The 22,996-nt window shown below is 47.8% G+C and overlaps 1 protein-coding gene and 1 long non-coding RNA gene across 5 annotated transcripts; one reads left to right on the forward strand and one right to left on the reverse strand.

Moving 5' to 3' along the window:
* The first annotated feature begins 360 nt into the window (after positions 1-360).
* Positions 361-22,955, forward strand: CNOT3 (CCR4-NOT transcription complex subunit 3). 4 transcript variants are annotated; one of them, XM_082195418.1, is made up of 19 exons: positions 361-470; positions 6,705-6,762; positions 7,611-7,685; positions 8,170-8,237; positions 8,640-8,714; positions 9,409-9,498; positions 11,401-11,529; positions 12,607-12,702; positions 12,940-13,159; positions 14,141-14,274; positions 14,493-14,549; positions 15,168-15,483; positions 15,906-16,011; positions 16,980-17,160; positions 17,414-17,513; positions 18,585-18,786; positions 20,033-20,165; positions 20,357-20,482; positions 21,607-22,955. In XM_082195418.1, the coding sequence occupies exons 3-19, from the start codon at positions 7,661-7,663 to the stop codon at positions 21,703-21,705; spliced, it is 2,157 nt and encodes a 718-aa protein (XP_082051544.1). In that variant the 5' UTR covers positions 361-470; positions 6,705-6,762; positions 7,611-7,660; the 3' UTR covers positions 21,706-22,955. The 4 variants fall into 4 exon arrangements, with proteins under 4 accessions (XP_082051544.1, XP_082051546.1, XP_082051545.1 ...); XM_082195420.1 differs by lacking the exon at positions 361-470 and adding an exon at positions 2,246-2,267; XM_082195419.1 differs by lacking the exon at positions 361-470 and adding an exon at positions 5,660-5,767.
* Positions 6,119-8,690, reverse strand: LOC309516657. The gene is made up of 3 exons (XR_014212958.1): positions 8,609-8,690; positions 7,525-7,620; positions 6,119-6,315 (listed from the first exon to the last, which is right to left on the reverse strand). It is a non-coding gene; the product is annotated as an uncharacterized lncRNA (long non-coding RNA).
* Positions 22,956-22,996: the final 41 nt, after the last annotated feature.

The raw sequence follows: 22,996 nt of genomic DNA on the forward strand, positions 1-22,996 counted from the left end.
CCAATCATGAACGAGTAAGACTTGAGGGACGTTTTTTATTACCATTAGGCGATCTGTTCTGCTTACAAGCCCTGCCCCTTCGGGTTGTTTTCCGCGGGCTGGTAGGCGTGGTCACACTGGCTACATCCGTACCTACTGAGCCAATCAGTATACGGATACGCTTTGACGGACTTTCCACCTTAACCAATAGATTAAAGGTATTTATGTAAATGACAGCTGCGGCTGCGCCGCGTCGTCCCGCCCCGGTTTCCCTCCACCAGCCCCTTCCCCACCACCCAATGGAAACAGAGACTATCTTGAAGGGCGGGTGACTCGTCCAATGGAGTTTAGCCAGAGGCGGGTCTAGCGGAAGGAGAGGGGGGGGGAGGCTGCCGCCATCTTGGATGCCGCGGAGGCCGAGAGAGGGGGGAGAGGGAGAGGGAGAGGGAAAAAGAGAGAGAGAGAGAGACCCGGAGACTCCGGAGCCGCCGGTGAGAGAGCGAGAAGGGGCGGGACCTAGCCTAGGGGGCGGGGCCTACGAGTACCTACGGGAGCTCCGTAGGGGGCGTGGCCAATGGGAGGTCTATAGGGGGCTCTATAGGAGGTGGGCGCTTTATAGGGGGAAGGTGTTTCCGTAGGCGCTGCTGCGCGGGGGGCTGCAGGCGGAGGGGGCCTCTGTTGGGAGCCAGGTGTTTGGGGTTGCAGCGGTGCTCAGGGGCCACGAAGGGCGCCCTGCTGGGGAGGATGCGGGGGGGCGATGCGGTTCCACAGGTAGGACCTGCACCTATATAGGATGTGAGGCCCACATGCCTCTGTGGGGAAGAAGCGCCTGGGGTGGAGTGAGAGCCTCTGGCAGGAGGATGTGGGGCGGGCGCCGTGTGATGAGGGCTACTTTGATCCAAGGAGGGTTGTGGGTCCTTGTGATCACCTGGAAAACTTGCACATATAGTTTATACCTGATTTGGAGAGGTCCATAGAGAGGCGTGTGTGTGTGTGTGTGTGTATATGAGTATATGAGAGAGAGATCTGTATTACTGAAACGATTCCTATATCGGGTAGTCTGTTTAAGCAGAAACAACAAAGTAGTATTGTGGTACTTTAAAGACTTAACAGATCTCATTATGGTATAAGCAATTGTGGCATCTGATGAAGTGGATTCTCGTTTGCAAAAGCTTATGCCATAATAAAATGTGTTAGTCTTTAAGGTTCCACAATGCTTGTTATGTTGCTGAAGTACCTAAAAGAAATAAAGGAACCCGTTAGAAAAAACACGTTGCTTTCATAAAGCCACCTCTCCCCCCCACCCCCGCTTGTATGTGTGGATGTGTGTTATAGGGTCCTGTAGGGGCATCTGTGCACCTGGGGAGGGATCTGGAGTATTTCTCTCTCAGTGTAGCATTCAATGGTTGGAAATCCCTATTAGCATATAAGTGCATCTCTTAACTATAAGTAACTTCAGAGTGATAACAATTCGTAATGAATTACTAGAGGAATGTGTAGCTAGCTGTCAACATGTCTGCATATCTATTTGTTCTCTTAACTGGTTTTGGTTTTTGCTAGTTGCGGGCAGAGACAAGGCAGTAAGTAGGCAGAGGGATGAAGCTGCAGCCTCTTACCTATGGGATGGGTTGCTGGCTTTTGAGATTTCATTGGCCTCTACCTGCACACTTTGCAGACTTAAGGGCTAGAGATATACACACACACACCCAATTGAAAGTGAAGATTCTTAAGATTCAGAATTCTGCCTCCAGTGCCAGATTTGCCTGGTACTATAGCCAATCACTGACTGTAATGTAAAAAGTACATTACAAGTCACACCTTGGTCAGCCTTACAGCTGTTATGTAGAATACGTAAAGACCTAGTGAAATCTCAATAGCTTGGCAGAAACACAGGAAGCCATATTTTATCAAATCAGATCATTGGTCTGTCTAGTATTGTCTACACTGACCTGTCATAGCTCTCCCAAGTTTTCAGAAAGGAGTATTTCTCTGTCCTAGCTGGAGATGCTGGGGACAAAACTTTGGATGTTCTGCATGCAGAACGTGTGCTTTACTACTAAGCTGCTTACAAATTGAGGCTACTACCTAAGATATTGAATTTCCCCTTTCTCCTCAGGGCTGATGCTTAAAAATTGTGTGTGATCCTAGGAACTTGGAATATTTCTTCTGTTCTGTAAGGCACACCGTTAATATTGTACCATAATAGCTCAGTGATTATGTGCACAAGTGGAATCCCTGTATTATTATTTTTTCAGGTCTTGGGTTCAGGACATGTTGAAGGCTTGAAGGTAGAGAATACACTTTGCCTATACAGTATATGTGCATTTGTTTATATATTTATAAAAGCTGCCCAGTAGATTACAACAAAAATATTTTAAAATATCAAACACAACATAGTTTTAAAAAATGCAATACACCAGATTTTTTTTAAAAAAAAAAAAGCAGAAATTGAAAAGCTTGTTAAAATATTTATTAAGTCTTCAGGTGGTCTTTAAACACCAGCAGGGTAGGAGCGAAGAACATTTCCTGGTGCAGGAGATTCTATAACTGCTTCCTACATTGTCACCAGCCCAATCTCTTGATGACAGCAGGAGATGGAGAAAGGCCTCTCCAAATGATCTAAATGGATGTGCAAGTTCATAAAAGTTCCAGGTTCAATTGTGACTGTCAAATTATCCTTTAATAGCAGGGCTAAGAAAGGCCACTGCTTGAGGCTTTGGGAGAGCTACTGCCCATTAGAATAGACAGTACCAGGTCAGGGACTAGAGGCTGAGAGGTAATGACTCGTCTGTGGGGAACACTCTGAGGCCGCAACTGAAATGGGATTTGAATTCCTAGGTGGATTGGACCACATTAGCTGATGGTAACCTGATGGCAAGGCTGTCCTTAAACCTTTGACTCTGGGAAATGCTAATATATCAAATCCTAGTAAATGTTAATCTTGAACAGTTTGATGACAGTGTTCCCTATTGCTGATAGGGGGTGGGAAGGGGTCTTTCCAGATGTTATTAAGGCACAGGATCCAGATGTCCCTATAAAAAAATTGTGGTCCTTTTGCAGGAGAACTGCATTTACTCAGCATTCAAAACTATAGGTGGGAAATTGCCATTTTCCTCCATATAGAGTGTTGATTGCATTTACGTATAAGTTGTTCAATGGGCCTAGCTACCTATTGGTCACTACCTGTGACATAAATCACAGTAAAAGTTCTCTCTCTTTCTTTTAAGGCCTATAAATATGTTGGGACTGAGCTTGCTCATCATTCAAGTGCAGCAGCACTCATCTAGCCCTTTAAAAAAGCATCAGTGCCAAAGAATCTCCCTTCTCTTTTTTGTGAACTGTCTCCTGCCTTCCTTGATTTTTCTTTAACTTTCCAAAGGCTTGTGTGTTCTTCTCTCCTGTGGTTAAACACCCCCCCCCCATGTGAGCCATGCCCACTTCATCCAATTCCTTTGATATTATTATCCCCATATTGCATGTGCCAGGTGAGGCAAAGAGAAAGTGGCTTTCTTACGGCCACGTAGCAAGTTCATAATGGAGATTGAGATCCGAATCTTGAATTTTCTGAATCGCAGCTCAGACTCTTAGCTTCTACACCACACTTAGAGAAGCAAGGCTGTTTGCATTTAGCTTGGCTGCCTCCTTCAGGCAGTCACAAATTCGTGGGGGGCCACTCACACACTGGGTACATGGCAGCATTCCATGTTGCCACCATGCTCTGCAAATGGGACCTTTCGGTTGGGTACCAGAGGTTCAGGACTGTGTGTCAATCTAGGTTTTTTCTTTTATCTGTGGTCTCCTCTGCAGCAATTCCCCCCTCCCCCCCCAAAAAAAAATATCCTATGGGGATTGCACAGAGCAGTTTGACGAAATGATATAAAGGGTATATAAAAATAAATATTTCCAGGGGGTGCACTTTACAGGATGCATAAATGCAGATAGAGCTTTAGAATACTCCAGAATTGAAGCCCAGTGAACTGTGACATAAATGTAGCGAAAGCCTCAGGACACTTGCAGCAGTCACTATTCAGTCCTATTGGACAAAGTGGGCATCACTTCCACGTCAGATACAGCATAGGATCCAGCTGTAAGTCTTCTCCAGATATGCCTCCTCCCCCCCCCTCCACCAACCCCCTGTCACTCCACAGCAAGCAAGACCCAGACCTTTGCAAAGCATGTAGGACATATTCTGCAGCAAGTCAGAAGGCTGTTGGGGCTGCGTTAGGTAGGTTGATATGTACAGTGCGGCTCGAGAGAGTTTTATTTCCCAAAACACTACAACTCGGTTACTCAGGCCATGAAATCAGTTGGGCTAGACAACAGAAAGTGTTGCTTATATACAACACAAGGTTCGTAGTTCATCAGTAGGACACATGTTTTGCATGCGAAAGGCTCCATGTTTCAAGCCTTGACTTCTCCAAGCTGGGAAAGAGTTCTGCCTGAAACCGTGAAGAGCTGCTGCCAGTCATTGTAGACATTACTAAGCTAGATGGGCCAGAAGTGTGACTTTGTATAGTGCAGCTTTCTACATGAATCCCTTGCTCAAGATGCAGTGCTCCACATTAACTGAACTGTTTACTCTAGAATATGCCCCACAATCTTTTGCAGTGGTTCCTTGGCAAACGGGGGTTGTTCCTTGAATGTAGAAAATGTAGACACTGAGCTGTATCAGTATGGCAGATATAAGTAACTGACATGAGGCTGTAAATAGCTGTTTTATGACAGCCACAGGAACAGAATACAAACCAAAAGAAACACCCACAACAAAAACCCAGAAGGAATCCTATAACTTACAGTAGTTTCAGTAAAAGCCCAAGTTTGCCATCTTAGATGTTGGTGTCACCATTGCTTAGTGTAAGGGTTTTGTTTTGCTTTTGATTCTGCTCACCAAGCTGTTCATGTCAGTGAGCAAATCACTGCTGTTTTTCTTCTTTCTCAGGCTATTGGACTACAGCTCCCATCTTCCCTGATCGTTGACTGTGCTGGCTGGGGCTGATGGGAGCTGGTGTCCGGCAACCTCTGGAGAGCCACAGGTTCTCCACCCCTGGTCTAATGTTATCAGAGGGCCTGGCCTGGACTCCTGTGCCTTTAATGGCAGCTTGATATGCAGAAATCGGCAGGTGAAGCTTTTCGTAGTGTGAAAAGAAGCATAGTCACCTGCTGATGTTTGCAGATGAACTTGCCTTCAAGGGCACTGGAACAGCATCTGGTTAATTTTCTTAAAAATGCCCAGTTCTTCCAGTGAAGCCCTTCCTGCACTCTTCCCCAGCTTGTCGTGAGATGCTGATTTCCCTCCATAGCAGGTAAGAGGAACCTGGGGCATTTAGAGGTTTAGGTACCATCTCCAAGTGAGGACCTAGAAACTCCCCAAATTGCAATTCTGCGCATGCTTGCTTGGAGAATAATTCCCTTCGAATTTGGTGGTGCTTACTTCTGAGTAGACATGCGCTGAACCAAGTTGCTTTTATTCCAGAGCTGGCTTTTGACCCAGGTCCCCTGCTTGGAATAGGAAAATGTTAGGAACTTCCTGGGTCACCCCAAATTCACATTTATTGTTGGTCTACTGATGCCTCTTTGCGAAGAAAGCTTCGTTTCTGAAGGGATGAGGTGGGAGACCCAGACTCACAATTCCTTGAGGGTGGGTGGGTGTGTATGGTGGGATCCTGCAGTTGGCAGTAGAGAAACAGGCAAGGAAAGACTTCCTAAGTTTTCTGGAAGCTGAAGCTGGAGGGCAGGTGCCTACCAGGGTATGGAATCTTTGGGAGAGAAATGGTGAAGAGCCTGGCAGGTATGTAGTCTAGCTCAGGTAGCAGAAGGAAGTGATGAGCTGGGCTGAGCCACTGCAGGTGTGGGTCATGGTTTTGAATTCTCCCTTACATTTGATTCAAAATGGTAGAAAACTAGTATCCATCCGCAGGTACCAAGCTAGGCGAGAATCTGTCTCCTCCTTATGGTCCCCCCTGTTTTTCATTGTGCACTTAACCATTGCATTCCCTCTCCCCCTTCCCCTGCCCGCAAGTCTAAAGTGGTCCAGTCCACTCAGAATTCTGCTGGATGATTTTCCAAGAGGAGAATGGAAAATGTGCTGCGTTAGCTGAGAATTTTGGAGAGAGAATAGGGGCTAGTTCAGACATGTGAATAAACCCATAAACATTTACTAGTTCAAATTGCACAGGCTTAACGATGGATGTTGTTTGTGGCATATTTTCAGTCTGGGAAGAAAAAACAAACATCCTGCTTTGCAGACACCTTTGCAAGCATCTCTTCACATACCTGCACTAGTGACTGGTGGGATTGCCAGCTTTCCCCCCAGCAGGGCTCCTGTGCCTTTAATACCTGTGTGACAAGGAGAAATGCAGCTTTTCCTGATGTATAGATGAGGAAAGCTTAACCCACTCAACTTCTGGTGGGGTGGGCAGGTGTTTCCCTGCCAGGAAAAAAAAAGTAACCAACCCCTAGTGCTGGGGTTTTTGCTAGTCTAGGACAACTCCATTGTCTGGGGAGCCAGGAACCATTTCTTCCATCTGCAAGGCCTGTACTTTTGCTTCATTCCAGGCCTGAGTCCCTTAGACTGCAGTAGCCCCAGCCAGCCACCACTGTGCCTTTATAGGTGCCTCTTGGGCTTCTCAGCTTGCTGCCTGACATGGTGGGCAGCTGGATTGGGGAGGAGGAAAAGGTGGGGCTCTTTCCGCCTGTGAGTCATGTGCTTTTTCTCACCTGCATAGGAACCTGGCTGGAAAAGAGAGAGAGAGAGAGAGACAACAAGCGCCCAGGGGCCACTAGGTGAGTGCAAGCCTCATAATGCATCCCCTAGCCTGGTTAAAGCAACACTGTCAAATAACAGAGCACAGAAAAGCTGGCACCTAGTCCGTTTTTGTTTTTAATGGACAAAATAAAAAGCTGTTTGGCTTGTGAAACCACCCAAGTCTTCTGGGCCTTGTAAGAAGCCTAACTGTTTTGTGCACCAAAGGCTCAGTCTGGAAAAGACTGTAGAAGAGCGTGGCAGATAAAGATACGGTATGATGGGGTTGGGGAAATCCCTGCTCCAAATCTGTTCCACCTTGTATGATCAACGTGTTTTACGTTTTTCTGGAAGACTGGGTGCCTTTAAGAGTTGCATGATTAAAAAAACCCAAACTCAACAGATGAAGCTTTCCCTAGTGTTGCATCACCCAAATACTGAGTAAAGCTCCACACGCTGAGCGTTTGCCTGTTGCATGGTCACCGGGGGGCAGTGGGAAGGAGTTCTTTAATTCCACTGGGTCCAGTTTCCCTGTCTAAAGAATACTTCCCCCAAGGCATTACCTCCCACTTGCCCACTTTCTCCTGGGATAATCTCTGTGATTCGGCTAGGTTTGTGGCCTTTACTTTTCATTGGACAGAAACTCTCTGCTTTTAATGGGTAGAAATCAACAGGGGGAAGCGCCGTGTTGAAGAAAGCCTTACCTGTGACTTCTACTTTGTTTTATATACAGCTGCCAAAAGCAGTAAATGTTCTGCCGGTTAAAACAAAGCAGTAGCTTAAATCTTACTCATCCTGCTTACCTCCATTTAGCACCTTCCAGCAGGAGGTGCTACTTCTGTCCTGGGCTTGCTTCATAACCTTGTCTTTCTGCTGGCTTTTCTTAAAGCGTCAACGCTCTATAAAGTATGAAGAGAGCCCCTCTATAGTGAAGGAAACATGGCAGACAAGAGGAAGCTACAAGGTAAGGGAGCACTACCTGCACTCTCCAAGCTCAGGGCTACTAATACATGCTAGGCACCTGGCTGGCCTGCAAAAGAGGGTGGGGCTGCTCATCAGAACAGCTGGGCCAGAGCCAGGACTCCTCTGAGCTCTCTTGGAAAGGGTGGGGTCTCATTGGTTAGAGTGGAGGGAAGGGAAGAGTTGACTAAAGGAGCAAGAGCCCCCCCCTTTTTTTTTATAAGTGGAGAATGACTTGGGATGTTAGAAAGCAGTAACTATGCTCTGAAGGGAGAGAGGAGTTTAGGAAGGGGAGAGGTGGCTCGGTTCTGTTTTGGTCAAAGGACGGATCCTGCACTTCAGTAGGGTGAGAGGGGCAGGCTTGTGGGAAGCTGAGGGAGAGGAGAACCACCGTTCCAGAATCCTCCTCTCAGACTGGGAGGAGGAATGGCCAGATCTGGGCAAGGTAGATCTTACGATTGCTCTCAGCAGGGATTTTCTCTCCCCAGGTGAGATTGATCGGTGTTTGAAAAAGGTGTCGGAAGGCGTGGAGCAGTTTGAAGATATCTGGCAGAAGGTGAGGGTTGGCAGCGGCCTCTCCTCCTAAATTCTGCCCTATTCTCTGACATCCACCCCACACTAGCCTTTTAGACCATCACATTGCCCTGTAATTGTTCTTGCTATGTCCACAGAGGTTTCTCTTCCTCTCTCCCCTCCACTAGGAATTTTTTCAGCTCTGTTTTTTTCCTTCTCTCAGTCTCTCAGCCCCGCTCACCTCACAGAGTGTTTGTTGTGGGGGAGGAAGGGAAAGGAGAATGTTAGCCGCTTTGAGACTCCTGAAGGGGAGTGAAAGGCGGGATATCAAATCCAAACTCTTCTTCTTCTTCTTCTTCTTCTCTGGATTGATCTCCACCCTGAGCCCTGGGGTCTCCATCTTTCTCACCCCACCTCTTGTTTCCTCTTTCTCCCTATGCAACAGCTCCACAATGCAGCTAATGCCAACCAGAAGGAGAAATATGAAGCCGATCTGAAAAAAGAAATAAAAAAACTCCAGGTAAACATTTTGCCTGGGCTTGTTTCCAGATCTTTTCTTACCAAATTTAGGGAATGTTGGGGTTGGAGTGATCTGAGTATCAGGACTCTAGGGGCCCCTTTGGAAGGAGCAGAGGAAGATGGGGCACTCTTTCCCCACAGCGCTTGCTGGTTTATAGTTAGAGAGTAGAGGTTGGGGTGGCCTGGACACAGGTATGGCTCCACTGAGAAGGGGAAAGTACCTAGGTGTTTTTTTGGGGGGGTCATAGCTTCATTGTGAGAATGCCTTGGGGTAGCAAGGATGTATAGATTAGATCAGCCTTCTCCATCCTGTTGTCCTGATGTTTTAAACCACACCTCCCATCATCCCTGACCATTGGTTGGAGGTTTAAAACATCAGATCAGACATGGCTGAATTTGAGTAAGAATGAGGCTTGGAAAAGCATAGATTTTTCACAAAGGACAGCCTGTTTAGTGAGTTTAGATTCTGTTAAAAGAAAGTGAATTCTAATTGTTGGAGTAAGGAAAGGCTAGCTTCTTTGTTCGCTAATGCCAATTCTAGCGGTGATAGCATATGATGAACAATCTAGCGGTTGCTACTTCTGTTTGCTCATACCTCTGACCACTAGCCTTCATTCATTGGAGGAAAGGTAGGTTGGTATCTTTTCCCCAACCGATCCCACCTACCTGCTTAACTGGCTCTTCTTCTTCTGCAGAGATTGAGGGACCAGATCAAGACGTGGGTTGCATCCAATGAGATTAAGGACAAAAGGCAGCTAATAGACAACCGAAAACTCATTGAGACGGTAAGAAGAATCCACTACCTGCTACATATTGGTGCCTGTCAAGATACCTAATTAATTGGGGGTTTATTTTGGGAAATTATGTGTCTACCAAAGGTATAAAACTAACACATTTTATTGCCTTCAGCTATTTTCATACTGGTTCTTAGTTTTGCTGAGGATCCCCTGGGCTTAACTTTGCTTAGCTCCTCCCCCACAGCATTGCAATTGGCTAGTAAGTAGTGTGACCTCATAAAGGTGAGCCAGCTTGCCTTTACAGTCCAGATATTGACTGGGAGACTTTTGCAGAAAGGGGTTCTGTGAGGAGCCCAGGATCCCTTTGGAGCAGGTCTTCTGATTGAGACAACATGGGATAGATGGTAAAGTTATAGAGGTGGTTTAAAGACACCCAGGGGAAAGGTCTATTGAGCTGTGACCCAAGACTTTCCTGGGCCCTTTAGGAAAGGAGTTTAACACTTGGACAACGGTTTTGCAACAGGCAAGCAGAGTTTTGTATTTGCCATGATGATGTGCACAGACTGGCATGATGCATATTCAGATTTTAACTTTTTCTTTTCTTTTCTGCACCGTTCTGTACTGCTGTAAATCCCGTCTGTTATCTTCTAATGCAGAACCATCAAGCCCGAGTGCTGTGTGTTCACTGTGGCAAAGAAAGGGTCATCACTGACCAATTCACGGGGGCACAAATTGCATATTAGTTGGATCATTCAAACTCGAGGGCAACTTTGTGCATTAAATGGCTGCTTACATGTTTATTGCTGTGGGTACTTGCAGCCGACACTGGCTTCTTGGCATGTGATGTGTGACTGAAAATGCATTGGTACATACACATTTTTTATAGGTTTGCCTTTAATCTCCTTTTGCAAGGTAATGTGTGCAGAGCCATTTCTTCTGAGTTCCATACATGCACATGCACTATATTCACAAGTTTTCATTTTTTATTTTGGAAAAAAAAGCTTCAGAGACAAAATGGGATGGTTGAAAAAGCTGTCGGTAAAGTTACAAAAATAGACCTGAAGCCTGGAATTCCTGGGTAGGAAGGGATCCTGGTAAATTCCAGCTAATGGTTAGGAAGCCAGGATTCATTAGTTAACAGGGGATGGGATGCAGAGCTCTCTTAGGGCATGGAGCTATGTGGCCCAGTTTAAACGTGGCAGCTGAATTGGAGTGGTAGGATCTTGGGGTGGAAGGTAGCACTTCAAACTACAGATGAGGCAAAGCTGTTTTTAAATGTCCCTAAAGGACCTCCACCCCTAACCTACCCACCAAACTAAATGCCTCTGCCAGGGAACAAGCAACACAATAGTAGAAAGGTTCTGATCCAACCACATCCTTTCTACTGCACTGGTTTTTTTACTTGCAGTGGGCTTTTTAAAAACACACACGCACAAGAATTATTTAGAAATGGTTATCCCTCCATTGCTGTCTGAAATAGAACATCCGTTCTACCACCTGAGGATTCTGCCACTTTATTCTGCTGCCTGTGGTTCTTGGGCTGGATCTGCAGTCTCCATGTTCAGGGAAAGTACCAATTCCCCATAGGGGTTTGCTTCAGGATTTAGGTGGAAGAATTGTGTGATTGAATGGTCCCTTTTAACAAAGTAAGATCCCATTTTATATCCTTTAAATGCCTACTGCAGATAGAATTCTCAGTCCACCAATGATAAGAAGCCTGGGAAGAGTTACCCTTTCCCCACCCTGATTGAAGATTGAAAACTGGGGCTGAAACATACTTGGGAGTAATTAATCTAGATTTTATTTTTTATTTTTTGCAATTTATCTCCTTTGCTGCTGCTGAGGATTTCTGTCTTTTCAAATGATCACTGAGCGGGGAATATATGCTGATAGCTTGGACTTCTCAGCGGCCCTTAGCTCAGCTAGTTGCCTCTGGTCTGTCTTTTCCAGCAAATGGAGCGGTTCAAGGTAGTGGAACGTGAGACCAAGACGAAAGCCTACTCGAAGGAGGGCCTGGGCCTGGCGCAGAAGGTGGACCCAGCCCAGAAGGAAAAGGAGGAGGTCGGGCAGTGGCTGACGGTGAGGACAAGTGGAGGCTGGCTGCTAAGTGCCTGGAAGGAGGAGCTGCTTTTTAGCAGGCGGAGAAGGAAGCTCTGGTTTTTAAGGGGTGTGGCTTTAAAGCAGGAGCAGGAGAACCCCAGGCCCTCCATATACCCTTGGACTACATCCAACTGGCATCAGCCCTGACCAATAATAATAATAATAATAATAATAATAATAATAATAATAATAATAAATTATTTATATCCCGCCATCCCCAGCCGAAGCTGTGCTGTGCTGACTGGGACTGATGGAGGTTATAGACTCTGTTAGCAACCAGAGGACCACCAATAACCCCTTCCAGTGTGGTGTAGTGGTTAAGAGCGATAGACTCGTAATCTGGTGAACGGGGTTCGCGTCTCCGCTCCTCCACATGCAGCTGCTGGGTGACCTTGGGCTAGTCACACTTCTCTGAAGTCTCTCAGCCCCACTCACCTCACAGAGTATTTGTTGTGGGGGAGGAAGGGAAAGGAGAATGTTTGCCGCTTTGAGACTCCTTTGGGTAGAGATAAAGTAGGATATCAAATCCAAACTACTACTACTACTCCTCCTCCTCTTCTTCTTCTTCTTCTTCTTCTTCTTCTTCTTCTTCTTCTTCTTCCTGCTTTAAAACTTCCTCTTTTTATAGTACTGGATGTAAGCTGTGACCTTATGCCATGTGATACAGGTGGTCCTCTCTTTCCACTCATAGTTGACATTGGAGGCTTGAGGTTCAGACATGGGGGGGGGGGAGACAGATTCCTCCCTCTCCCCCACCAAAAAAAGTTTTGTCACTTCACCTGAACCCGAGAGCTTCTGCCTGCCAGGCTTTGTTTTCTAATGCTAGCAAACAGAGAGTCATGAGGCCTGGTCTGGGGCTGTAGGGGAAATCTATACCCATCCAGATACCGTTGGTGCTGCAAGCACAGCCAGTGGCCGGGGATGGTGCGAGTTTTAGTCCAATAATATCTGGATGACCACGGTTAGCCACTCATTGGCAAGAGGGAGAACCTCTTTTCCATGGTGAGGGAGGATTGGGGAGAATAACATGTTTCTGTCTGTCTGTCCTTCCTTCAGAACACAATAGACACCTTGAACATGCAGGTGGATCAGTTTGAGAGCGAAGTGGAGTCGCTGTCTGTCCAGACGCGCAAGAAGAAAGGAGACAAGGATGTGAGTCGATGGATGATGTCCTCCTCGGAGGACGGAGGGCTGTGTTTGGGGAAATGGCATCACCTCACAGGTCAAAAGCCAAGGTGGAGGTATCTATGGGAACTAGGACTTCTGAGACCTCACATGAAACAAGGTTCTGTGAGGTTGGGGGTCAGGCTGAGAGGTGGTGCCTGGGTGCTATGCTGTGAGCTTCCGGGATGGGTGAGGATTTGAACCTGGCTCTCTTCCCCTCCTCAGAAGCAAGACCGGATCGAGGGCCTGAAGCGGCACATTGAGAAACACCGGTACCACATTCGGATGCTGGAGACCATCCTGCGGATGCTGGACAATGACTCCATCAACGTGGACTCCATCCGCAAGATCAAGGATGACGTGGAATACTATGTGGATTCCTCGCAGGACCCTGATTTTGAGGAGAACGAGTTCCTCTATGATGACCTCGACTTAGAAGACATTCGTAAGTGTCTCCTTTGGGTGGGCTGCTTTTGGTTGTTGGGTGGGGGAAGCCAAAGCAGCCTTGAGACTCAGTAGGTCCTTCGCTTGGGGAAGAAGTAGTATTGCAGCGCTAGCTACGATAACTCTGAAGGAGCAAACCTCAAATCATTTTAAATCAACGAGTTATTCCCTCCTAACAAAACCTGTGGCCTAGAGGCAACTGTCAGTTTGAGCTTGATTTAGCTTGATACCCATCCACCCTTAGAACTGCCCTGAGACCTCGGGGTATAGGGCGGTATATAAATTCAATAAATAATAATAATTAGAAGTTTGGGCTTTTACTGGGTAGGCGCTGCCATTTGCCTGTTGTCGCTGATTCAGCATTTGGTGAGAGTCTGCTGTGGTTCTGTGCATTTTATTATTGCTAGACAGCTCATTACCTGTTCTGAGATTTGGTTTTGTTTTGTTGCTGCTTGAACTATATCTGTTCACCTGGGCTACTGACACTGAGAGTTTGCGTCGTGACCCTTCTCAAAACTCCAGGAGCGTATGCTGGTCTTTGTGTCCCAGAAACTTGTTAGGCTGCTTTACTTCAGTGCATTGTAGTAGTGGGGTTTGGTCTAAAGCAGTGTTTCCAATCCTTCGGTCTCCAGCTGCTTTTGGACTACAACTCCCATCATCCCTAGCTAGCAATACCAGTGGTCAGGGATGGTGGGAAATGTAGTCCGAAAACAGCTAGAGAACAAAGGTTGGGAAACACTGGTGTAAAGAATTGGGCGTACTGATCCCTGATTTCCTCTTAATCCTTTTTTTGGGAGGACGGCGCTTGCCAGGATATCCGTATACTTTTCAAATATAAAGTGGCACAGCAGTGAACTCTTGCAAAGCCCAGACAGTGGGATCATACCCTGTAACAGCAGTACCCACCTGCTGGATTGTGCCAGCACCTACGAACTGTAGCCTCTTTGGGTTCATAAGCATCTCCTTGTTCTTGACTCTGCAGCACAGGCCCTGGTTGCCACTTCCCCACCCAGCCACAGTCACATGGAGGATGAGATGTTCAACCAGTCCAGCAGCACGCCTACCTCCACCACGTCCAGCTCCCCAATCCCTCCCAGCCCTGCGAACTGCACAACAGTAAGGAGGCTTCCCTGTTATGATGCCAGGGGTGGGGGGTAGGAAAGGGGACCTTTCGGGTTTATATCAACTTGAGCGAATAGTACTGAATGCTTCTACAGGTTGTTAGAAACCCAGCTTGCTTTCTTAGTTCCACGGGTAACAGCTCTTCTAATCAGGCCTTCCTTCCTTCCTTCCTTCCTTCCTTCCTTCCTTCCTTCCTTCCTTCCTTCCTTTAGGAGAACTCTGAAGATGACAAGAAACGGGGACGATCAACAGACAGTGAAGTGAGCCAAGTGAGTTTGGAGCCCAGAATTCATTCCTCTCAAGGGTTCGGCTTTTGGAAGATGGGTTAGAAACTCCCTTGGTGATTTGGGCCAGGGGAGAGGAGCCCGGGCTTCTTGGGACAGAGGGGCATCAGGACTAGTTAGGTAGAGCCATTTCCAGCATGTTACTTCTGATCTGGTTCAGTTCTGTTGTGAAGGATGTACCACTTCCAGAATGCATGCAAGAGTAGGGCTGGGGAGAGGGGGGTTGGGCAGAGCCGCTTGCTTTGAGAGTAACACCCACATTGCAATCTCCTTAACGTACAAACACCTTGCATGTGAGAGGGGAACAGTTTCTATCAGGCCACCTACTAAAAAGTTAGCTTTTACAGGCCAGGAGTTGTCCGTGTGAGTTTGCTTTCCCATGGGCTCCCCTCTCTGAAAGCATTTTCTGAGGTGGTACAGCCCAATAAGAGGACTGTACCATCACTGTAAGGAAGGTATGTTTTGGGCCAGCTCTTAAAAGAGTGGAGGGACGGGTGAACCGAGACATGGATGTTTCCTAGTTTTGCCCTCTTTTGAGTAGAAAGGCAGCAGTTATGATCCTAAATCTTCTCTCCCCCCTCTCCCATCCTTCTCTCCCCCCAGTCCCCAGCGAAGAATGGTTCGAAAAGCCTCCACAACCACCACCACCAGCCGCCTCCCACAATCCCCACCAGCTACCCGATGGGCGGCAGCTCCAGCACTTCGTCCTCGCTGGGGGACGGGCCTGGTTCCAACAGCAACGGGGCTGTGGCTGGCAGTGGGAACGCGAGTGGCAAAGCTAACCCTCCGGCAGGGCACGCACCCACCACCCCGACCCCTTACGCCCAGGCTGTGGCGCCCCCGCCCACCAGCACCAATGCCTCTCAGCCCCGGCCTCCCAGCACCCAGCAGAACGCCAGCAAGCAGAACGGGGCAACCAGTGAGTCCGGGGTCTGGGCCATTGCTTCGAGTTTCCCAAAAGATTTCCGGGGGGTTAGGAATGGCTGCTGTGTTGCAGATGCCGGGTGTTTAGCAGGGTCGCCTGATGTTGCCTTGCGTAGCCGTGCCTTTTCAACAGCATCTTGAAAACCCACAGGGGATAATCCTCCATGCTCTGAAAAGTGTTGCCTGCCAGTTCTTTCCTATCCAGCAATAGCTAAAGGCCAGGCTGTAATGTAGCGAGGCCGGCAGGTGCTGTTTTATAGGCTACGGGAGGGGAGGGTTGAGACGAAGCCAAAGTTAGGAGTTGCTCCATTGACACCTAGGCCAGGAAGCTCAGTTTCCCCTCGTTAGTGTAACGTTGTGACTGTTTAGCCCAGAAGTCAAGCCAGAGCTTCTTTCTTTTTAATCCCTCCTGCCTAGGTTATAGTTCTGTGGTAGCGGACAGCAGTTCAGACTCCACGCTAAGCAGCGGCAACCAGGCATTGCCTAATCAGACGGCGTCGCACAACCCGCCCAGTGCTTCTGTGTGAGTTTCTGTATTGTCCCTTCCTGGCTGTCCTTTCTCCCTCTTCCCACCATGGTACACTTTTCCAAGTGGGCTGACCATAGAGTTTTACTCAGTTGCAAGTGGTGTTTTGCGCTCTCTCTCTCTCTCTCTTTTTTTTTTGCCCTCTTTTGGCAAAGTGCATTATTTCATTTAATTTTTTTTATTTTGCTTTAAACAAATACAGGTAAATATAAGCAACCAAAATTGCAAAAGAGAAATTAATAATAATAATAATAATAATAATAATAATAATAATAATAATAATAATAAATAATAGAAAGGAATACAAAACTACAAAAAATATCAAAGCAAAGTGCATTATTTGGCAGCATTTTTTTTTTAAAAAAACTTCTGTGTATCTTGGTATCTGGGCACACAAGGAGCTGGGTTGTAAATGTTGCTGATGAACAAATAAAATATAACTTTGCTCTTTAGCTCCGGTCGGCGGCAGCAGTGCTTCTGAATGTCAGTTGCTGGAAACCACAGGAAGGGAGAGGGGGCTCCTGGGCTTGGCTCCTGCTTGGGGGTTTCCCATTGGGGCATCTGGATGGCCACTGGAGAGCAGGATGCTGGACTAGACGGGTCGTTGGTTTGACCCAACAGGGCTTTTCTTACGTTCATATTTACTTCCGGGCTCAGTTTAAAGTGCTTTTATATAAAGACTTTTATAAAGACTCAGGCTATGCCAGGATGTCCTCTAGAAAAATGTTCTAGTCCGCATAAACCTGTCTGATCCTTACGATCAGAGCCCCTCCCTGGCTTCTCGTCACTGCCAGAGATGCAACCAGAGAGGGTCTTTTCAATGATGGCACCTATACTTTGGAACATCTTCCCTGGGGAGATCTGTCAGGTTCTCTCCTTTCCTGTGTTTGGATCAGACAAGCCTAAAGTGTTCTAGCTTTGAAGGAAGTGCAACCCTGACTTCTGTGTCTCGCCTCCTTTGGCAGCAAAGAGCCCAGCGCAGCTTCGCAGCCACCGAGCGGTGGCAACACCACTGGATCCAGCCTCCTGGTGCCTCTGACTGCCAACCCTCCTGCCTCGCCCACCACGCCCAGCTTCTCTGACAGCAAGCCTGCCCAGACCCTGCTCAACGGGCCACCCCAGTTCAGCTCCGCAGCAGAGATCAAGGTGAGCGATCGCTTGTGATCCGCACGCAGCAGGCTGCTTCCAGCCCTCTTTCCTCCAGGGAACTTGGGCTGGTGTTTGTGGCTGTGCTTGTCCCACATCATCCTCTCAAAAGAACCCTGGAAGGGAGGTTTGCCCGAGAGAAGGCGACTTAACTGCCTGGGTTCTCTTTGTGAGTCTTAATCATTGCAGCAGCTTTCATAAAAACAGCTTTCTTTCTCTCACTCCTCCTTTGCTACGTTTGTGTGTCCTGCAGGCACCTGAGCCTCTAAGTACATTGAAGTCAATGGCTGAGAGGGCAGCTATCGGCTCCAGCATAGAGGACCCCGTGCCATCGCTTCATCTCGCTGAAAGGGGTAAGTGTGGGGAGAGAGGCATTGCCCCTGTGCTTCAGGGGGAGGCCAAATAGTGTCAGCACAGTTCAGGTGCACATTTAGGAGTCCTGTGGCGTTCCTGCGTGTGCCTGACAACCTTGATCAGAAATTGAAGTGTGGCTACTTTGGATGAGAATTCGTGGTTTCTAAGACCACCAGTCTCCACTCTTCTCTCTCTGTTCCATTCTATACTCACCCCCAACAACAACAACAAAAATCCTTGGCCTACAGGCAAGTCATTCTGCTATAGATCTCAGCCCTTCCATTCACCATTTGTGTTGGCAGTTGAGGAGCAGGCTGCCATCTGGAACACAATAATCAATTTTTTTCTGGCCCAGATGTTGTCCCCGGAGCTTTTCATTGCTTGATATTTTAAGCCAAGAATCTGTGACAGAGTCAAGCTTGCTTTAAAATGAGATGATAATAAAAAATTAAATGAAAGTGTTCTCTGAGGCTGCGGGTCTGTGCAAGAGAAGGAAGACATTTTGGAGGAGAAAATGAAGTCTCCTGAGTTCTGAGTAGTACAGGTAGATCACTGATTTCACTTACACGATCACAGCTTTACGCAGGTCACGAATGAATAAATGCCAAGCGTGGTGGGAAATGGGGTGCGGGGGAGCAGGAAAAAATGGCTGGCAAATCCCATTGGCCGTTGGGAGAGCGTTTGGGTGTAGTTGAAAAGCTGGAGGGTGGAGGAGATTGCAGAACATTTGGGAGGCTGCTGGAAAGAGATCAGAAGAGGCCGGAGAGATTTGTGGAGGAGTTAAGAGATTTGCTTCTCTTTCCCCCCGGTTTGCTAGGGGGTGTTCCGCCTTTACAGGATTTTGTTTATACATGCAATAGCAAGAAATGAGATCGACCTGAACTGTAACCCACAGCCACCTTTTAAGAGATGGTAGCGAGGATAATAACTCAAATCAAAGGACTTGTCGTGAGAAGCAGGAGGAGCTGCATTTAAAAATACAGCCTTCAGAGTCCAGTCTCGCTTGAATTGTATCCTGAGAGCATGTGTCAAGTCCCCGCTGAGTGATTCTTTCCCCTTTTCTGCTCCAGCTGATATCTTAATTACGAGCACGACCTCCCAGCCAGCCTCCAACCAGCCCCCCATCCAGCTATCTGAGGTGAACATCCCCCTTTCGCTCGGGGTGTGCCCCCTGGGGCCTGTGCCTCTCACCAAGGAGCAGCTCTACCAACAGGCCATGGAGGAGGCTGCCTGGCACCACATGCCTCATCCTTCTGATTCAGAAAGGATCCGGTAAGAGGGTTTGCCCTGGTGTGGGGTGTGGGTGTCAAGGGCCTTTGCTCCCTCTGGGAACAGAAGGCCACGAGTGGTGTTGCCTTTCACAGTCCAAGTCACATCCTCAAGAGTTCTCTGAACTGTAAATTGTCGGTCCAGTTTTTATATCGCCAGTGCAACTCAAAATCTTCCCTTTGCTTGTGAGGATGCAACCAAAACCCACTGTTGCACATGGGAGACACACAGGTCAATAGTGGGGAGAAGCAGTGCATGGGGATGCTCCTGCTAGGTGAGCGAAAGAGCCATCCTAGAATCAAGGAATTGTAGAGTTGGAAGCATCATCTAGTCCAATACCCCAAATGCAAGAATCTTGTGCTCAAATGTGGGATTTCAAATCCATGACCCCAAGATGAAGAGTCTCAGGCTTTTCCAACTGAGCCACTCTGGCAATTGCTGTTGGCCTTGATGCCCTCCCTAGACCCTGAGGATTTAGAGCATCAATTTCCAGTATTTGAGGGGCAAGTATTCGGAAGAAAATAAAAGCCTGGTGGAGTCCAAAGCCCATTGAGTCCAGCATCCTATCCTCACGGTGCCAAATAGTTGCCTGTGCAAAACCAGGAAGCACGAGAGCAGTCTCCCCTCTTGTGGTTTCCAGCAATGCACATTCAGAAGTGTTGCTGCCCCCCAACTATTGAGGCCAAGCATAACCATAATGGCTAGTGGCCATTGATAACCCTCTCTCTGAATTTGCCCCCTCCTCTTTGAAAGCCATCCAAGGCCATCACTGCCTCCTGTGGGAAGCAAGTTCCTTAGTTGAACTTTTCAAGAGGATTGTGGCCACGCAGCGTAACACCAGTCCTGCAGGATCTGCCCTGACTGACGGTCCTCACAGACTGAATTCAGTCTATAACACTAGCATATAATGTCCCTAATGACTTGGGACCCAAACCCTGAGATTGCACGCCCACCCACACCCCGGACCGCCTTGAGATGGTTGGACATTACGGAGGCCCATCAGTCACCAAATAGTGGCAGATGGAGGGAGAGTTTGGCACAGTCCGGTGGGAATTGCTGATATCGTTTTCAACTGTTTTCTTTGGTTCATTTCCTCCATTACACACTCCAGTTGCCATCTTGAACTACTGGCCTCCAGCCAGCTTATCTGTGGGGTTTGAGGTGTGTGCATGCAGACGTAGGGGATGGGGAGACTGCCATCACCACCACCAGGCTGGAGTTGAACACTCTCATCTTCTTAACCTCATAGGCAATATCTGCCGCGAAACCCCTGCCCGACCCCTCCTTACCACCACCAGATGCCTCCCCCACACTCCGATACGGTGGAGTTCTACCAGCGCCTCTCTACAGAGACCCTTTTCTTCATCTTCTACTATTTGGAGGTAAGAAGTAGAATTTCTGTCGGTAGTTTCTGATGGACAGGTTTTGCCACCCTTTCTCCACCACCACCACCACCACCACCACCCACTGGGGCCTAAAAGTGCTCCATGGATGTGCTACTAGCATCCTTTGCTTGGAACTGGTACCAATGTGTGTATCCCACAGCCCTCACCTGTCCCCTTATGCTTTAAAGGGCACGAAGGCACAATACCTGGCAGCGAAGGCGCTGAAGAAGCAGTCCTGGCGCTTCCACACAAAGTACATGATGTGGTTCCAGCGACACGAAGAACCCAAGACCATCACTGATGAATTTGAGCAGGTGAGGGGACCACAGAAGCTCCTATGTGGGGGGTGTGGGGAGGATGGGCCCAGCACATGGATTCCCAACCCCCCTGGAAGCTGCCTTATACTGAACCAGACCATTGGTCCATTGGGCTTGGCATTGTCTACACTGATTGGCGGTAGCTTTCCCGGGTTTTTCAGACAGGTTCCTATGCAATCCTACGTGGAGATGCCAGGATTTGAACCAGGGACCTTCTCTGTAGGCACAGCAGATGCTCTGCCACTGAGCTATGGCCCTTCTCTTACTGGAAGAGAAGAAGGGGGGGGAATAATGCGGGGACCAGAGTAAGTAGCCAGGTGAAGCATAGAAACTTTGCCTGTTAAGCCCTGGAGCTTCTTGTTGAGTTTTGAGCCAGTTAATTCCAGTGTCATGAAAACTAAAAACCCTTATTGTAAATTTTTGGGTTTTTTTAAGGATTCCAGTCTGCATGAATTCCGCTGTAACTCCCGTGAGGATGTTGTTTGGCTTGAATGTCTGAGAGTAGGGCTTAAGAGTACAAAATGACTGTGCGATGCCACTGGGAATTTTATAATCATTTGTTTTCTTCTGTAACAGGGAGGTGGGGAGAAAGTAGAAAGCAGGAAGGACAGTTTTCCCATTTTCAAGGTCCTACATAGTTTTCTTGTGGACATTGTTGAATTGTGTCACTTCTAATACAGCTTTGCTTCAGCTCTCTCTGCATTTAGTAAATGCAGGAAAGGTTTTGAGGTTCTCGGGAGTTGTGGTTCATGCCGCTGTCCGCAGGGACAGCAAGTTACCTGAGTGTGACTTCTCCCTTCAAGGAAAATATAGAGAAGGGAGGGAGGTCTGTATTCTTCTGCTGCATACCTACCCCTGAAATGGGTATTCTGATGTCTCTTCTCACCACATAGCTATATGGCATTGGGGTTCAGCAGCTCTGAATGTTTTAAGAGGATGAAACTGGGATCCTGAGGGCCCCCAAAACCCTTCCTCCTCACTGGGAAGTAGCCCAGCCCTTGCCTCCTGCTGTCAAGTTTTAATCTGACATGAGAGCGGAATTGCTAATTCTCTGACTCTTCCTTGCCGGGCAAGAGGAAGCGCATCCTCCTATACACTTTGTCTCTCTTATTTCTGTGCAGGGCACTTACATCTACTTTGACTACGAGAAATGGGGCCAGCGCAAAAAGGAGGGTTTCACCTTTGAATACCGCTACCTGGAAGACCGGGACCTGCAGTGATGACCTGGGGCCAGCAGGGGGTGCCAAGCCTTCCTTCCAGAGACAACTGCGGCGCGCTTGGGGCAGCAGCAAAGGAAGACCAACCAATAACACCACATCACCCCCCACACACCCCACCCGTCACAACCGTGGGGGAACGGGGCGAGCTGCACGTTTTTTAAAAAAAATATGCATGCAAGTTTTAAAAGTGACCGCGGGACGGAGGAGGAGGGGCGGCAGTGGCGGGATTCTCCTCTGCCTTTTCCTTGCTCTCTTCTGCCTGTAATGCATACGAAGAGGTCGGGGGGGAAAAGGGGTCTTCATGTGCACCAGGTTCGGGTGAGAGAGTGGAGATTAAAAAAGAATTTGAGAATCCCACCAAAAGAGGGACTTCCCCCCCAATCTACATTTTTGTGTGTCTTCTAAATTGGAGAATTTATTATGCCCCTTCCGCCACCAATTGCAGCAAACACCAACACCCTGTCCTCCTTTGCTCTCCTTGCCAACCTCTCAAGTGCAGACGTCACCCCCGATTTGGCTGCCATCATATGCCCAAGTTTGTGACAGATGAGGGCACAGGGCTCTATAAATATCCCCAATAGTCAAAAGCGTTGGGAACAGTTCAGGGTGACTTTGCTCCAACCTCTGCCTAGTTGTCACTGCTGGAAATGGCAAAAAGCAAAATGACGTCAACTTGTTACCAACCAGTGAAGTCAGCCGGCTGCCAGAAAGGATCCCAGTACAAAGTATTTTGTGGACTGGTACCTTCTGTTAACATTTTATAGGCCGCCGTATTTTTTCACTTGCTTCTGCAGGTGATGTTGTCGAGGGACACAAAACGCCACCTGTCCTCATCAGTTCAGTTTGGAAAATTCCCAAAGCTCCCTTTCCTTACTGAAACTTTGACTTAAGGGAGTATATCCCCACCCCCACCCCCTTTGCTGCTTCTCCCCTAACCCCACCCCCACCCCCACCCCCCGTTTTCCAAAATTTTGTTGCCACCCTAAATTTGGTATCTGAGCTCATATCTTAATCTGCTGCTCCTCCCACAGAGAGACCCTCCCCCTTGATGACTTGCAATTTATTCCTGATTGGAGGGGAAAGACTTGGGGAAACCCAGAGAGAGATGGAAAGACAGCTGTGTCCCACCATCTCCCTCCTCATGCAGCCCCCTGAACTGGAGCACCCCGCCCATGCCGCTGTTTAAGATATTTTTTCGTAAGCCTATTTTCGTTTTGGAAAATATTTATGAATAAATAGTTTTATATGAATGTTCTTCTTCTCTTGTAAAGGGGAGATAAAAAGGGGGGTT

Source organism: Podarcis vaucheri, assembly GCF_965113315.1.
Source record: "Podarcis vaucheri genome assembly, chromosome: 13".
NCBI lineage: Eukaryota > Metazoa > Chordata > Lepidosauria > Squamata > Lacertidae > Podarcis > Podarcis vaucheri.